The sequence below is a fragment of the Odontomachus brunneus genome, unplaced genomic scaffold (assembly GCF_010583005.1).
Source record: "Odontomachus brunneus isolate Ranch 3 - 2012 unplaced genomic scaffold, Obru_v1 Obru_scaffold_013, whole genome shotgun sequence".
Classification (NCBI taxonomy): Eukaryota; Metazoa; Arthropoda; class Insecta; order Hymenoptera; family Formicidae; genus Odontomachus; species Odontomachus brunneus.
In genome coordinates this window covers 72,153-87,604 of record NW_022639463.1, presented here as the reverse complement: position 1 = coordinate 87,604, position 15,452 = coordinate 72,153, and the positions used below count along the sequence as shown (strand labels likewise).

Here is a 15,452-nt window from a genome sequence, read left to right as displayed (position 1 = left end):
CCCCCTCTCTCTCTCGTTCTCGCTCTGCTTTTATCCTTCTCTTAATCGATAAAAATAAATAATAGTACGATTGTACTGTTTATAGCGACGTAGCTGTCGCTTTGACTGCCTAATGCCAAATTAAAGAAAAATGCCTACTCGATGTTCACGTGTAAAAGAAAATGAAAAACAAAGTATGTATTCTTGAATGGCATCCTCCAACAGTGCGATTAAAATAATGGCACTGGTGATGAGATCCTGTCTTGCCAAAGTAAACGTAGCAATGAAATATCTCCGTTTGCGCTCCTCTCTTTGCTAGTCTGCAATTAGTTATTAATGCGTATCGAGTGATAAATGTAGTCACGCATCTTGCATCTCATCCCCGTTTGGTGAGAAACACAATTCGCTGTTCGTCTAAATTACCAAACGAACTAACAATTCCCAACCCATTAATGAGAACGTGTGGCCATAGCAACATAGTCTGTAACGATGATACTTGCAGCAGCTATTGATATTTTACCGCATATACACGAACCAGACTTTCTCATCAAAACAGAGAAGAGAAGAAAAAACAATGTTCACACGAGATAAAGAGAAACATTGACTACAAACAACTACTACAAGAATACGCGTTGCGTATTTTTGGAGGAACTGTCTTGTCTTACCGCGAGCATACTGAACGACGAATTCAGCAATTAAACCTGCCATATACATATTATATACACACAAACATTTATACATATCGTCGAATTGTGTCGACGAGGTATCGTATCGGTAGAGTTCTTTTCATCCGTTGCTTGAGAGCCTCACGTAACATTTCCGTCGTAACGTTTATTCTCTGTTCTTTACTCGTAATTGTACAATCGTGTGTGCGCGATTCGCACAAACATTTTTGCGAGAACGTGCAATAAACTTGCGCTACACGTCGATGTGTCACGTCGACGTAACTACAGAGATCAAACAGACGTGTAAAAAGTGCGAAAAGTCGGATGAGTAATGGATTGGAGTCGAAAGCTCCTCTGTACAGGACGAAGGGTTTGGTTCCGGATACAACGAGTTAATTCCTTTTGTTTTTCATCTGCTTTTGTAGGACGCATATATAGGTTGAGCGTTTACAGGAAAAAGGATCTTTTGTTTTCATTTGTTCCATTTGCTCTATGAACATCATCATGTGCTTCCGAACTTTGTAAATGCGATACCAAAGACACGTTAGATCCCCTGTACGTTCAATCTCCTGTATAGTCGCGAAACTTGTATACTCAAGGATTAGTATTGTTTTCTCCTTCATACACCTTCGTATATAAGTGCTAATGTCTATTGCGGCGATTAAATGTAAGCGACGCGCGCGTTCGTTGCAATGTTCCTTCTTGTTTTGTTGGTTTGGCAGCAGCGACTATTTTCGCTCGCGTTTCCTTTAGATACAAATCGATCGATCATAGCTGTATGATTGATATGTATAAAGTTAATTACTGTGTAAGATATTAGCGAGATAATAGTCGTGTCGCTTGTGCGGTCCGAGCATTGCAGGGAGATCATCTTTTTTTCCTTTGTTTTCATCTTCTTCGCTTCTCGGTAGTCACGTATGTATGTATGCGCGTCGGATTTTGGATTCTAGTCAAAAGTAGAGATTGCAAGTGCTTTATCGCGTGAGCGATGTGATCAAAAATAGCGATTCCTCCGCACGAACCAAGAGCCGTTGCACATCATCGCACTTGTCACACAGACGATTTGATTAATCGCTCTAGACAAACTGTCGCGCGTGTAAACATTGCGCTAATATCGCAGCTGCCGTTGCTCGGATCGTCAGCGAACGTACGTTTGTCGTAGATACATGTATATCGCGGAGCCTTCCTATTTCCGTTTTCATATTATTGCAGCGGATTTTACTTTATGAGCAAATTGGCTCGAGCTCAAAGCTTATAATAATTATAACAAGTTACCGATATATATATATATATATATATATATATATATATATATATATATATATATATATATATATCACAGTCAAACGTAAGTTTTTTGTGAAATAAAAGAAGAATCGAGAGATTAAAGAAAAGATGCCATTTAACTTTTGTAATCCTGAATGTCTCTATCGTGTTTATTACACGATGAGTTTGTTGCGCACGAATATAATGCTATAGAAAATTGAAAATTCATGTATAGAGATTTCAAAAGAGTCTCGCTTCAACTGGGAAAAGATAAAGCTGGAACAACCGCGTTTTTGTATCTGCGACCAAAGCTGTTTGCTGTTCCGTTGACACTACATATGATTAACTCCATTTGTCGAGGAAAAAACATGGCGGGACAAGTAAACGTGTGGAAACCTATTTCTTGGCACCGAGTGATGATCTGCGTGAATATCGAATTGTATGAATACGATTAGAGCAAAATAAAACGAGTGTAAAAAGTGTTGAAATAATTTCGTACGTGTTTGCGGGCGAATACATTGTTTACTATCGAGATCGCTTTTCAAATGTTTATACCGATGTACAGCAATGTACAGCTTACAGCGGTAGAATACATGTAAAACACGCGTTTTCGTAATTTCGACGTTTCACGGAAAGTTTGTCCATCATCCTAGTGTATGTGTTATGAGATATTTGTATTATAATGTCCCTTTTTCGAATATTTTCGATTTGTGTAAGATATAGCAAGTGTGCGCGCGCGTGTAAATGTGCATGCATAGGCGTGCATCTGATAGAAAGCTATGGGTCTGTTCGTTTTCGAAAGACTTTTGAACCGGTGCATAGCAGTGCAATTAAAGTTGGAGTGAAAGAAAGTATATATACTTACTTTACTCTAGCTTATTACATTAGTTCACAAGTTCTTTATAAACGAACAGACTTTATGTGAATTCGATAAATGTATCATCAAACAAGTTGTGAGAGAATAGATGAGATTTACTGATTATTCGTCATTGTAGAAAAATGTTCAAGTGTTTCAGAAGAATTACAGCTTTTCAAATTTGGTTTACCAAGATCAAAACGATCAGATTTCACAGAGAGAATGCTAAAATAAATTTATACAAATAACATAGCTAAACACACCCTTTAATCCAAATCCCACGTGTCGTTGTGAGGTGATCAATGTAATATTCCTACATTTTTGCAGCTCGTGTAAGCGTCATTACGAAATTGAAAGAAAGAAAAATTGAGCCTTCTTTTCTCCAGTGTACATTCGATAGATTAATGCAAATTCCATCATTTTGAGTTTGGGAACACATGGGTCGTTCGATTAAAATTTTATACTTTTAGTCTTGATAAATTATAGAAACTGCTCAATATTTGGCTCTCTCGCTGCCTTAACGCGACTTTTACTTTATTTGCAATGATACAGAACGTAGAGACATCTGGTCTTTTCTCATTAAAAATAAAAATAAAAAAAAAAAAAGGAAAACAAACCTAATCTGCAAAAGTAGATCGAAACTCTGTCGAAAGAGTTGTTTTATTTCTCGTAATGACGATTCGTACAATCTCAGGCGCTATTTAATTTATCAGTAGCAGTAACATCTTCGACATAAACTTATTCAATTAACGCGTAACGTCTATTAATATATAAAATGTACAGCCACAACACATCGGCATTGATTGACATCTACAATAAATTAAGCGTAAATAAAATATGAAATATAGAAAGCACATACGAAGAATTGTGATGCAATAACAACAAAGTAAAAACGATAAATAATACGTTGTTGACATTTGTGCAATTGATTTACGATCGGTGTCTCCAATCACAGAACTATTCGTTAGAACTTTGTGTTATACACAACGTTCATCATATATACTATTGCTGATGTACTCTATAAGAAGCAAAGATCCTTAAATCTATCATTGCACACCAACATTGAATTCACAGCATGGACGAGTAGAAATAAACATTTTCTGTATGTACGTATGTGTGTATGTGTATAGCACTCATTTTTACCTATTCGAACGCAGCACCAATTACATCCGATACAGTCACTTTGCGCGATATATAACATATACTTTACACAAATAACGCTGATATACAAAGTATACTTATATCGATTGATTTAATTTAAAATTCTATACAAGTTATACATATACACTTATATTTTTCACATTTAAATTAAGAGCTATGAATAAATAAGATAAATACGCGCGCATATGTATAACAAATATTAACAATAACTTTATGTCATGTGTGCATGTGTGTGTTATTCTTAAAATTACACCAACACAACAAAAATCTTGTATGTATCTTTACACGCGCCACATATATACACAGATTAATACACACACACACACACACACATATATATATATATATATATATAATATGGGTGCATATGTATATGTATTTATATGTGTGTGTGTATGTATATACATACACATGTACACGTACTACATAATCGTTTAAACACAATTTTATAAAGCAAAATACCTGATTTAGAGCATCGATTCAAATCATACGATTATCTATAGTTATCACACATTCTGTTTTTTTTTTGTTCATTATCTTCTGCAAATTCATGACAAGACTGTATCGCGATGGTAACGGAAGACATCATTCTCTTGTACTTTTACATACACTGCTTACATTAATTTCCACAGAGAAGATATTTACTTTGATCTTCTCTGTACCCAAATGACACAAATGTCTAAGAAACGCTGTAAAGCCGCCTGGAAAACATCCTGATTTCCGTGAAACTTGTTTTCAGACATTTATATTGTCTGGACACGTATGCAAAACGCGTTAAAGAAAAAGAAAACCAAAAAGATCATTATTATTAATAAATATTTTTGCACAGAATATTTTCATCACATAATGTAACGATAAAACGGAAAACCTGAAAAAAACAGCGTATATTTTTGGTGCACACTTTCTATAATAAGTCGACCTCGGTCTTTCCTTTCTTTTTCACGGCACTTTGGTAAAAATTTATTTTAAAGACTTCTCTCCCTCTCTTTCTCCTTTCTTTTCTCTCTCTTTTTTTCGATTAATTCAAAGCTGTGTACCAAGTCTATATTTATAGCATCTTTTTAATTCCTTTAATTATTACGCGAGTATCATATTGACGAATTTGATATAAAATGTATGAAATACACCACCATACGACTGAGAAGATCAGCCAACCATCGAGTATCTTCGAGTCTTTTATTTTACATATATTTAGAGAACTATACTTAAGAGTTTTACATAGCAATAAATATCAAGAGATAAGCAAAATCTAAAAAAGAAAACAATTGATAAAATTCTGTCGGGTGGCGTAGTTTTCCCTCGCTAGATTAAGAAATTGTGTAATACTGAAATTTCTCGTAAAACCGGAATGTCGGAGCAAACTGTCGACTTTCTGATCGTTCATTCCGTCAACAATGAATATTGGCATGATGGCGGGACATGATTTTTGGTGCTCCGACATTTCGTACCTTGGCGATGATGATCAATTTCATCGTAATCTCTAATGACTTCTTTCGCTATATCGTTAAATGCGCCAACTTTCATACGCAGCGAAAGAAAACTTACGCATCGCGAAACATCGCGGAACATTCGTATTCTTTCGTATAGATAGTTCGAACATTGGTCGAAAGATAAGGTCAAGCAAAATAGTGCTAGAGAAGAGGAGAAGACGAGAGATAACGAATGTTGAGATTTTTGCCTACATCGACTACGTTTTGGCTGGTGTCGCATCTCTGTTAAAAAGAAAAAAAATCACAGTCGATATATATGGGCGATTTAACGCCGTCACAGTTCCATCACCGATGGCGTCGGTTTGAGACGCTTGACCTTATCTTCCGGCACACCCTGTATAAACCTTTGAAAACGTACACACGACACATCCATTCGCAATGTCTTAAAAACTCTATATCAAAGCGGATACAGCATGCTTAGTGACGAGTTTGATATTCAGTGCTTCAAGTTAAGTGTTGCAAAGTTATCATATAATATATTTAATCTTTATTTATTGCACCAACATAAACCACAATTACTTTTGAAAATCTACACAATACCTTTCATCTAAATATATATTCAAAGAAATATATTTGGATCTTTCGATCTGTGAACTAATGATGACTTTTGATAACGCCTACCTAATATATATACATATACACGTGTATGTGTGTATATATATATATATATACATACATATATATATGTATATATATATATATATATATATATATATATATATATATATATATATATATATATATATATATATATGTGTGTGTGTGTATATATACACACACATATATACATATATGTATATGTATACACATTTATTTATGTAAACATTGGGTGTTCCATCTGTATATCTCATCATGCATGCCATGTACACCAGAATGTACTTGATAGGGATGTACTACTACCAAGAACTGCTCGTGCTTAATTGCGTGCACATACTCGTGTGTTTCAGCCTCTCATAATTCTTATTTACATAATGTAATCTGAGGAAAGCGAAAATGCCGCTACTTGGAATCACATGGAATCTAGTGCCGAACGTAGCGCGCGCGCTCTCTCTCTCTCTCTCTCTCTCTCTCTCTCTCTCTCTCTCTCTCTCTCTCTCCCTTCCTCCCTCTCTCTTTTACTCGTTAGGCGTTGCGACTAACATTACGTGAAATATATCTCGCGCTTTCGAATTCAAATATACATTAATCAAAGCATCGCGTATTACACATAATTATTAGTTGAATTAGCTCTTGCGGAAGCTGTGTGCAAATGTTGCTTCGAATGTTTCGCTCGGATCATGGAGCGTCAGAATGCAGTAACAGATACGTTGTATCGATTAATTTTTTCCTTCAGCGTGATATCTGTGGTATTACCTACAATTCTTTCGCACGATTCTATATGTACGGATGTAACGCCAGTGCTCTGCCGCGTAAACCTCTTTGACCACCGACACCGCCCTTTGGTATAACATATCCGCCTGCATGTCGCGCTGTACCTTCTTCCTCCAAGTTGCCGTTACTTTCGATTAAATCGCGTAACGGCCAACAAGCCAGATGACGCGATTTACCGTGACGTGCCAAAACATAGTATCCTTGTCTAGAAATATTAATAACCATAAGAAATGATGTTACCTTGTAGTGTAATTCACAATATATACGCGAAAACGAGATATATGTAATTAAGAACTAGGTAGTTGACAATCATTTCGGATCATTTACTTTAGAAAAAGAACAGAAAAAAACAAGGAGAGACTCAACGTGTCGAGTCGCTGAAAGATTATGGGAGAGTTTCAGAAAGAAAGGAAACAATAAAGAGTAAACGTTCCATCTGGATTTTGTTTATACCTAGAAGAGATTAATCCCACAAGCAATGCCCAGTGCGCTTTGTGGCCCCTTTTGAGACACGGAGCATGATTAAAGTCGGAATCGTATGGAATCAGCACCATTGCTCCATGCGCCAGGGCGTGAGTTAACGTGTCTGGGCACTGTTGTAGATCCACCAGAATATCTGGCCTGTGATCGGGCAAATATTCCGCAGCCAGTGTTCCCATGAAATCGACACTATACACCTCCCCATGTTGCGTGAATCCACGAACGCGAGCTTCGGCAAGAAGTTGACTCACAGATACCGGTTTTGTATATTCCTGCGACGCCATTGCAAGTGCCACTAAGCCGCATCTACGACGAATATTTTCATCATATCAATACAAAATCAATAGCGAGAGTATCGCTTCTTGATCTTGAATGCTTAAATGCTCATAACAGCACCCAAGATAATTTTACTTTTAATCTTCAAGTGTTTCCAAATATTTTATGATACAAGTAATAAGATTACAGTCGCGTAGCTTGTATTTTAATAAATGACGCACGTTATATGATTCACATCACTCCAAAGGACCAAATACATTAACAACGTATGAAGAAAAATGAAGCAATGATTATTGCTGTATTACTAGAAAACTAAACTCTATGTCAAATGCTCAAAAAATATACATTCAATTAAGAGAGAAAGAGCCATGCACTGCATGTTGGCGCAAATAAGTTTGAATGAGAGAATAATGACAATGTGTTAAACCCTTTAAATCACTTCATTAATTCTTCCTTAAAAATTCTTCAACTGCGAGTTTCCTTTTCATTACCATTGAAATTATCCTTTCATTAGACATTGGTGCAAACAAGTTAAAATGAAAGGATAATTCCAATAAAAATAAAAAAAATGTACAATTGGAGAATCTTAAAGGAAAAAATAATTTAATAATAATAATTGAACACATGTACAGAGTTCTTGTAGATCTTATCGTTCTCTTAATTAATTTATTATTTTATTTTGTCATCATTTGTTCATTATAATGGAAAACAAACACATAAAAATACTCACTGTGGTCCATCTTGAAGGATCGGTTCTACTTGACAGAAGTAAGTTACCTCTGCATCTTTCAGTTCATTTCGTGATATTAACTTTTCAATTTCAGCTTCCGCAGATGTAAGTGTGATTTTAGCCCAAGGGGGCAAAGAATCAGTATCGCTGACTTCTGTTTTCTCACACATAGGTACCTCTGGCAAATTCGAGAGAGACGGAGGTGGTGCTGGCATTTCTCAATGCCAAAATGCAAATGTATAGCAACTGTATTGTGAATGTATCGTGGATAAACTTTGCTTTAGCAACTAGGAATTATCACCCACAGTAGACACGACAAGACTCAATTCCGCCATTGTTCACGATAACGTTTCAATGATATTCGTCAGCCCTCGTGGAAGATTCTTTTGGATTTCTCACTAAATCTGTAGAAACACAATTTATATACATATACGTATGTGTGTGTATATATATATATATATATATATATATAAACAATTTATGAAATGTATATGATCTACGTAGGTCGCGTGAGTTGGATCGGCGAATGACCCTGCGAGGCGTCACTGCTCGCATGTTAATCCGTGCGAACGGTCCTATTTGCTACATCATTTTCATCTACAGTATTGTACGTAAGACGATCGCGCACAAACACATCGTCGGAATGTGTTTCTCAGCTGTCACAGTCAGGTTTAACCTTGAACGATACGGCACGATACGAGAACGTCTCGTGGGAAAGAGAACACGAGCCCGCGATGCTAATGCGTACAAGTCGATGCAATAGGAGAGAGCAAAATCAGTATTAATGTGTTTTACAAGCTACAGATCTAACCCTTCCAAAGTGTACCCTCCTTTGCGTGACGGAAGCGCATCGCGCAGTCGACATCGAAAGGAACAACGATCAATCGCATTCGTAATGGAGTATTAACGTACATTGTTGAAGCTTCCGATATTTTCTATTTTTTATCTGCAGGTGCATCTATCCCTTTGAGTACCACACGATGTACCACACTTTATATTTCGATTCTAATTGCGAGTGTAATCGCACGATACTTGCTCGTTCGCTTGCTCTCTCTCTTCCTCTCTTCGTCTTCCCCGCGCGCAATCTCTCTCTCTCTTTTTCACAGACGGCAATCGGTATGTCCGATGTTTATTTATCGCAAGTTGCTGAACGAACAACGAGGCGATAGCGCGCTGTACGGTTTCCCTTTTGTTCACCCTGCGACGAGTCGTGATTCATGCATATATGTGTGTATATTATGTAATTCTCCAACGAGAATACCAACATTCGCACATGCATTCATATTATATGGCTTGTATTCTCTTTCCTACATCAAGTATCTCTAAACCGATATCACGCGAGTTACTGATACACAGAGTACTCGGGATACCGTGATACCTTCTCCTGGACAATTCTTTCCGCGAAAGCGATCAAGTTTTACTTTCAGGCATTGTCGATGATCGACGAAATCGACACGACCGACGACAACGCGCGTCTGCAGACGCTACCGAATATATACTTATCTGTATCCACTTCGCTAATAAGGGTTGCGTTCGCTTTGGGCGCATACGCGCTGTAAGCGTCATTCTATCTTTATCGCTCATTACATGCGGGAAGAAGACAGAATGACGCTTACAGCGCATAAGCGTCCAAAGCGAACGCAGCCTATAATTCACGCAGGGCTGCGTTCCAAAACTCTACTCAACGGATAGAGTAGCATTTAATTGACCAATAAGAACAAAGATAACTAGGATATCTTTATCATGATTGGTCAATTAAATGTATCCACCAACTAGAATTTTGGAACGTAGGGCCCTTATTCTTGAAATAGTTGCGTATACGTAAGTTTTATTACGCAGGTTTAATCATACTCGTACCATAAAATAGCTGCGCAATGAAAATGACGTATACGCAAAAATTTCAAGAATAGGGACCCAGGGGTGCGTTCAGATTCCCTACCCGGGTGCACTCTAATACTAGAAGTGCTATAGTACATGTTGGGCTGCGTTCAGATTTCTCATCCGGATTTATTACTAGAAACACTATAATATATGTAACATATACTATAGTACTTCTAATATTAAGGTGCGATTTCACGCAGCGAATAAAAGCTGGCGTTTCACCCCACTCCATCGTTGTTCAAAGCAGTGTTTAAAAGCTGTTCGCTATCACCTGTATTCTTTTCATGGAGTGAATAAAAGCTAGCGTTTTATCCCCACTTCAGCATAGTTCAAAGCAGCGTTAAGGCCATCACACACAAAATTTCGTAAGAACTTAAATCGTAAGCGTAAGGAAATCGACCAATCCTAATCGAGTATTCGGCTCTTCGTAATAATGGAGGGGTTACGAAGAGCCGAGTGCTCGATTGGGATTGGTCGATTTCTTTTTAAGTTCTTACGGAATTTTGCGCTTACGTTTTAAGTTCTTACGGAATTTTGTGTGTGATGGTCTTTATAACGCTGTTCGCTGTCGCCCATATCCTATTCACCACGTTTAACCTCCTGTATAAACTGCAATAAGTATAAAAATGGAGTGTTATAATCGAGATATGGAGTAAATAAAATATTATAGATGTGGCGATTATAGGTGAAGTTTGAAGATGATATATAGCTGCTGTAGTTGCAACGATGTATTTGTTAAAAAAGAAAAAATACATAAGACGAAAAAATTAATCAATTTAATATAAATAAATAAGATACAAAAAGTAACCTATAGGTTATAACGTATATAAATATGCTGACCATATATAGTATCCCTGATAGCCAAACGTGCCAAAAGCAAATTTCGGCAAAGCGTACTGCAAGTTTTATCAACAAAATAACAACAAAATTGCAGCACAATTTGCTATATCAAGTAATGTCGGCAAAATGTGTGCAATATTGCGACACGACCTATTAGCAAACGTGATAGCAAACTGCTGACAAAAACCGGACAAGCTATCATTAGTAGTATGACGGCATATTGATAACAGAAACTAAGCAAATCGTGCCGAGCAATGCGTGATAACAAATTTGCAGCAAATAGCGAACAAGATGTGCCGAGAAACGCGTGACGACAAATTTGCGGCATTCATAGTTGCGGTATTCATAGTTAGGTCTTATATTTAAGCAGTCTTAAGCCCATTCTACAATTGCGTAAGCGTAGTCGTGAACGTAAGAATCAACCAATCCAAATGTTTTATTCACTGATTACTTTACTCTGATTGGTGTCGTAATCACTTACAACTACTTACAACCACGTTCACGCAATTGTAGAATAGGCTTTAAGTTTATCTTCAGATGCTTCATAGCCAATGAAGTGAGCCGTACAGTATCTGAAGATAAATTTAAGACGGTTAAATATAAGATCCAACTATGAATACCGGCCTTTGATCGTCTTTGTGACTTTCATTACAATCACTACGTCCCGTTAGTATCGCGTGGTGTAGAGATACATATACAGAAACATTTCTAACAGACTGAATGATATTTTTTGTTTTTGAGCGCGATTCTGCCACGAGTGATACGAATAATAAATGTTTGACATTATCACGAATTAATGACATGTGGCTTAAGCTTCGGGGCTGCTAATCGTCACTTGTAACAATTTAGCATTATCGACTCACGAGAATACTTTAAAATGTAATGGCACCAGCTATGTGACTTGTACATAACAAAGTGCGATCGAAACATAAAACTAGTAGATATAATATGGATTTAAGCACTATGGACGATCAATGTACAGAGACGCAAGGTAGTAAGTTGTCGTCTTAACGTCAAGTAATTTCGATATCACGTTTTTTTCCCTCCTTTTTTTCGAATTTGACACTTCTCCAGGATTTTGTCCGGCAAAGCACGAATGGACATGGGATGAAAAACTCTCGTCTTCGTCGATTAAATTATCGGATTATAATTTGAATGTCAAATTTCATCCGGTATATAGCACCGGTACAGCTGTAGTAAAGGGTAGCAGACCACTGGAGAAAGGGAGACATCATTTCTGGGAAATTTTAATGATAACGCAAATATATGGCACAGATGTAGTAAGTTTATTTGTATCAGCTGTGGAGCTGCAGTTACTTCTTATAACTCTGTTTAATGTATGCTTTTTTTTGTTTCATCAGATGGTTGGTGTGGGAACTGCAAATGCAGAAATTAATAATGCAGGTGAGATTTTCTGCGCTCTGCTTGGACGAGATCAAGAATCTTGGGGTTTTTCATATAAGGGATACTTACAGCATGACGGTAAAACGCGTAATTACGGAGCCACCTTTGATCAAGGTAATTTAGTAGGAGTACATTTCGATGCTTGGAGCGGCACGTTGCAATTTTTTCTTGATCGCAAACCATTAGGTAGGTTGCAAACATATCTATACCAAATCATGATATTGTAATTTCACCGTTTTGTAGGTATCGCTTTTACAAGGCTGAATAACGTTATGCTTTATCCACTAATAAGTTCCACGATGGCCCAATGCGTCATGAAGTTGACTTATAGCTGTTCAATGCCTGTATCCCTACAGACCGCATGCCTAGGAGTCTTATTACCTCTGCAGCGAATGTATCTATCAAAGACATTTCCTAGTTTGCGTCATCTTTGTCAGAACATCTTTGCTGATATACTACGGAAAAGTATTAATAATTCTCAGGACTGATTTGTGTTTTTTTTTTGCATAATATATTTACGAATTAACCAAAGAAACGATAGAAGTGATCGTTTTTTTTTCCACAGATTACGATAACGAGGACATCGAGTTTCCCGCGGAGCATGTTATTTTAGACGATTTTGATTATGCCCTTATAGGACTTGGGAGAAAGAAGAAGCGAATCATTAGCAACAAACTCACACTTACCTCATAATAGTGCAATGCGTCACTGAAATGAAACATTTCTAAAAGAAAAGTCAACAGAAGAAGCTAACTTGCTGAAACGTCATTAAGTCGCCTTTATACAATTTGTATGAATCGTGCAATAGTCTCATGTGAATTTTCTATCAACGTATATCTCTGTGTTTACAGTAACGATTATGTCATACAACAAAACGATAAAACTTTGCACCAATTGCAAACTAATGGGACATTGTCAGAGGATTAGTTATCCATAACTTGTTTGCAGGTCGTGTACATATGCGCGAATTATTTAATGCGCAATATTTAATGTCATACGAGTACATATATGTATCTTTTAGACAGAAAAAGCTAACAGATTTACGTCCTTTTAGAAGCTTTTCCGGATACTGAATTCTCGTTTGAATCTTTTACAAATTTTCGCTTGCCAACCAATTCAGATTTAGTGTTGATTTTAGCGGAAAATACGATAGCTTGCGCCCATCCAGCTAATGGCCCCCACAATTCTCGCAGATAATCATTGACTTCGGTGTGAATCTTTGGCGTAATCGTTTTCTGCCTTTTTAAATGTGGCAAATAATTTGCCTGTGCAATTTGAAAAATATGAGTATCTATAGGTATAGCATCTAAATGCCCCAGTGACATCAAGCATATGCAGTCGGCAACTTTAGGACCGATTCCTGGCAAAATCATCAGTTGTTCTCTAGCTATATGATAAGGAACATTATTTTCTCTTTGTAAACTCAAAAGCCAATTCTTTCCACCTAACATTGACAAACGTTGCGCTGCATTAACTATGTATCTAGCACGGTAGCCAAATTTTTCTCTTTTTAATACACTTTCTATATTATTTTCCATTAAAGACTGTATTGTTGGAAAATCATAATAGTCCTTACTTTCAACTGAGCATATCTTTTGACCAAATAACAAGCACAATTTCTCAACCATACTTGATATCCTGTAAAAGAAATAAGTGAACAAACTCAGTTGCATATATATTTTCTTCTTTCTACATATGCATATACTTCGTAAATATGTGGTATGTATACACAAAATATATACCTTGTTATGTTATTATTGGAGCTACATATGAACGAGAACACAGTCTCTACAACATCTTGCTTCAGAATTCGGACAGCATTATTCTCATTTAAGCACTTTTGAAAATACATATCCACTGCTGCCCATTTTTTGTAGTGTTCTTGCAAAGGCACCGATAATCTTAAGTATTTCGACAGAATATCATCATAGTTGATTGAATCCTTCAATCGTCCCTGTACAGTGTACAGTAGATGTGTTTTATTTTGAGATAAAGTCCAAACGCAACCGTCGAATACTCCTCTGTATCCAGCATCACAATTCGTCCACCTAGAATATCGTAGAAATAATAAGATTTCGTCCCATTTTTATGAAAACGGAATTGGAAAGCGACACGCACGATCGACATTATTATAACCACTAGCAGTGAGATTTTTTAATTATTGACAGTAATAATAAACTGCTGTTTTTGGTTATACGTCAGAAAGTATATACACATACATTCAAACTCCAGAATCGTTGGGTGTTACCTGAAACTTTGACCGCCGTGTAATGTAAGAGTCAGATTTAATTCCGTAGGCAAACATGGGATACTACCCCGTTTCACATTTGTTTCGAACGTGTTGTACATCATCGAGTAACTTCGTGCGAGCCGATTCATTCAATTTCAGTGGTCTGCAGTCGACTATTCTTGTATAATTCGACTGTGATTAGTCAATTTCTTACGGATTACGGATAAATTAATTGTTACATTCTGCGTAAACAAGCCACAAATAGTCTGTTCTTTTCAGCTGTACAGCTGCTGCACTGGTAAGATAAAGTAAGATAAAGTGAGATAAAATATATTTGTCTTACTCGAAAGTCAGCGGTGCTTGTTTTCGTGTTGGATTGCTTGCTGAGGCGTTTTTTCGTTTCGTGACCACGGTAGCGTTTAGTTGTGTAACCTCGGGAATATAACAAAAGGATGGATGGATAAACGGCTTATTGATAAATGAACGACAGGAATATTAAAGGATAATAAGTTTTGGCAATTGTTTGGGACTATTGACTAGAAACAACAGGATGTATTTTTAACAATAAAGAAATACAAAAACTAGTACAATTATAATATCGACTATTTCGCTTTTTACTCATACTCTTTTATCGACAATGACTAACGTGATTGAGCCTCCTGTTTAAATCCTCCATGCCTACTTAACCCTCAAAACTCTCCCTCCATCTTCTTTTTCGGACTCGCTCGCCATCTATACGCAGACATCTTGCATGGTACTATTAGGTGGTAAACTTAGTTCCTGCGGTTTTTTTGTTTAAAAAACTCATTTATTTCGACATCAA

The 15,452-nt window shown here is 36.8% G+C and overlaps 3 protein-coding genes across 10 annotated transcripts; 1 reads left to right on the top strand and 2 right to left on the bottom strand.

The window, feature by feature from the left end:
• Positions 1 to 3,395: 3,395 nt before the first annotated feature.
• On the bottom strand, positions 3,396 to 9,766 carry LOC116841008 (UPF0692 protein CG33108). 3 transcript variants are annotated; one of them, XM_032808460.1, is made up of 4 exons: positions 9,086 to 9,766; positions 8,275 to 8,678; positions 7,242 to 7,574; positions 3,396 to 6,993 (listed from the first exon to the last, which is right to left on the bottom strand). In XM_032808460.1, the coding sequence occupies exons 2-4, from the start codon at positions 8,487 to 8,489 to the stop codon at positions 6,792 to 6,794; spliced, it is 750 nt and encodes a 249-aa protein (XP_032664351.1). In that variant the 5' UTR covers positions 8,490 to 8,678; positions 9,086 to 9,766; the 3' UTR covers positions 3,396 to 6,791. The 3 variants fall into 3 exon arrangements, with proteins under 3 accessions (XP_032664351.1, XP_032664350.1, XP_032664352.1); XM_032808459.1 differs by having other exon boundaries at positions 9,187 to 9,766; XM_032808461.1 differs by lacking the exon at positions 9,086 to 9,766 and adding an exon at positions 8,775 to 9,037.
• Positions 9,767 to 11,624: 1,858 nt separating this feature from the next.
• Positions 11,625 to 13,959, top strand: LOC116841082 (SPRY domain-containing SOCS box protein 3-like). 3 transcript variants are annotated; one of them, XM_032808607.1, is made up of 5 exons: positions 11,625 to 11,989; positions 12,070 to 12,275; positions 12,357 to 12,513; positions 12,643 to 12,864; positions 12,965 to 13,941. In XM_032808607.1, exons 1-5 carry the CDS (start codon positions 11,944 to 11,946, stop codon positions 13,090 to 13,092), a joined length of 759 nt encoding a protein of 252 aa, XP_032664498.1. In that variant the 5' UTR covers positions 11,625 to 11,943; the 3' UTR covers positions 13,093 to 13,941. The 3 variants fall into 3 exon arrangements, with proteins under 3 accessions (XP_032664498.1, XP_032664496.1, XP_032664497.1); XM_032808605.1 differs by having other exon boundaries at positions 11,626 to 11,989; positions 12,357 to 12,585; XM_032808606.1 differs by having other exon boundaries at positions 11,627 to 11,986; positions 12,357 to 12,585; positions 12,965 to 13,959.
• Positions 12,261 to 15,431, bottom strand: LOC116841081 (N-glycosylase/DNA lyase). 4 transcript variants are annotated; one of them, XR_004377488.1, is made up of 4 exons: positions 14,648 to 15,431; positions 14,142 to 14,447; positions 12,469 to 14,037; positions 12,261 to 12,372 (listed from the first exon to the last, which is right to left on the bottom strand). XR_004377488.1 is itself a non-coding variant. In XM_032808604.1 (4 exons), exons 2-4 carry the CDS (start codon positions 14,776 to 14,778, stop codon positions 13,440 to 13,442), a joined length of 1,035 nt encoding a protein of 344 aa, XP_032664495.1. In that variant the 5' UTR covers positions 14,779 to 14,807; positions 14,973 to 15,431; the 3' UTR covers positions 13,215 to 13,439. The 4 variants fall into 4 exon arrangements, 2 of the variants coding, with proteins under 2 accessions (XP_032664495.1, XP_032664494.1); XR_004377489.1 differs by having other exon boundaries at positions 12,360 to 12,854; positions 13,086 to 14,037; XM_032808604.1 differs by lacking the exon at positions 12,261 to 12,372 and having other exon boundaries at positions 13,215 to 14,037; positions 14,648 to 14,807; positions 14,973 to 15,431.
• Positions 15,432 to 15,452: the final 21 nt, after the last annotated feature.

Coding starts and splice junctions, on each gene's coding strand:
- LOC116841008 (XM_032808460.1), bottom strand. CDS start 8,489: ATGCCAGCACCACCTCCGTCTCTCTCGAATTTGCCAGAGGTACCTATG. Junction 7,575..8,274: donor ATCCTTCAAGATGGACCACA/GTGAGTATTTTT, acceptor TATTCGTCGTAG/ATGCGGCTTAGTGGCACTTG. Junction 6,994..7,241: donor GTGGGATTAATCTCTTCTAG/GTATAAACAAAA, acceptor TAATATTTCTAG/ACAAGGATACTATGTTTTGG.
- LOC116841082 (XM_032808605.1), top strand. CDS start 11,944: ATGGATTTAAGCACTATGGACGATCAATGTACAGAGACGCAAGGTA. Junction 12,276..12,356: donor AAATATATGGCACAGATGTA/GTAAGTTTATTT, acceptor TTGTTTCATCAG/ATGGTTGGTGTGGGAACTGC. Junction 12,865..12,964: donor TGCTGATATACTACGGAAAA/GTATTAATAATT, acceptor TTTTTTCCACAG/ATTACGATAACGAGGACATC.
- LOC116841081 (XM_032808604.1), bottom strand. CDS start 14,778: ATGAATCGGCTCGCACGAAGTTACTCGATGATGTACAACACGTTCGAA. Junction 14,448..14,647: donor CACGGCGGTCAAAGTTTCAG/GTAACACCCAAC, acceptor ACGATATTCTAG/GTGGACGAATTGTGATGCTG. Junction 14,038..14,141: donor TCCAATAATAACATAACAAG/GTATATATTTTG, acceptor TTTCTTTTACAG/GATATCAAGTATGGTTGAGA.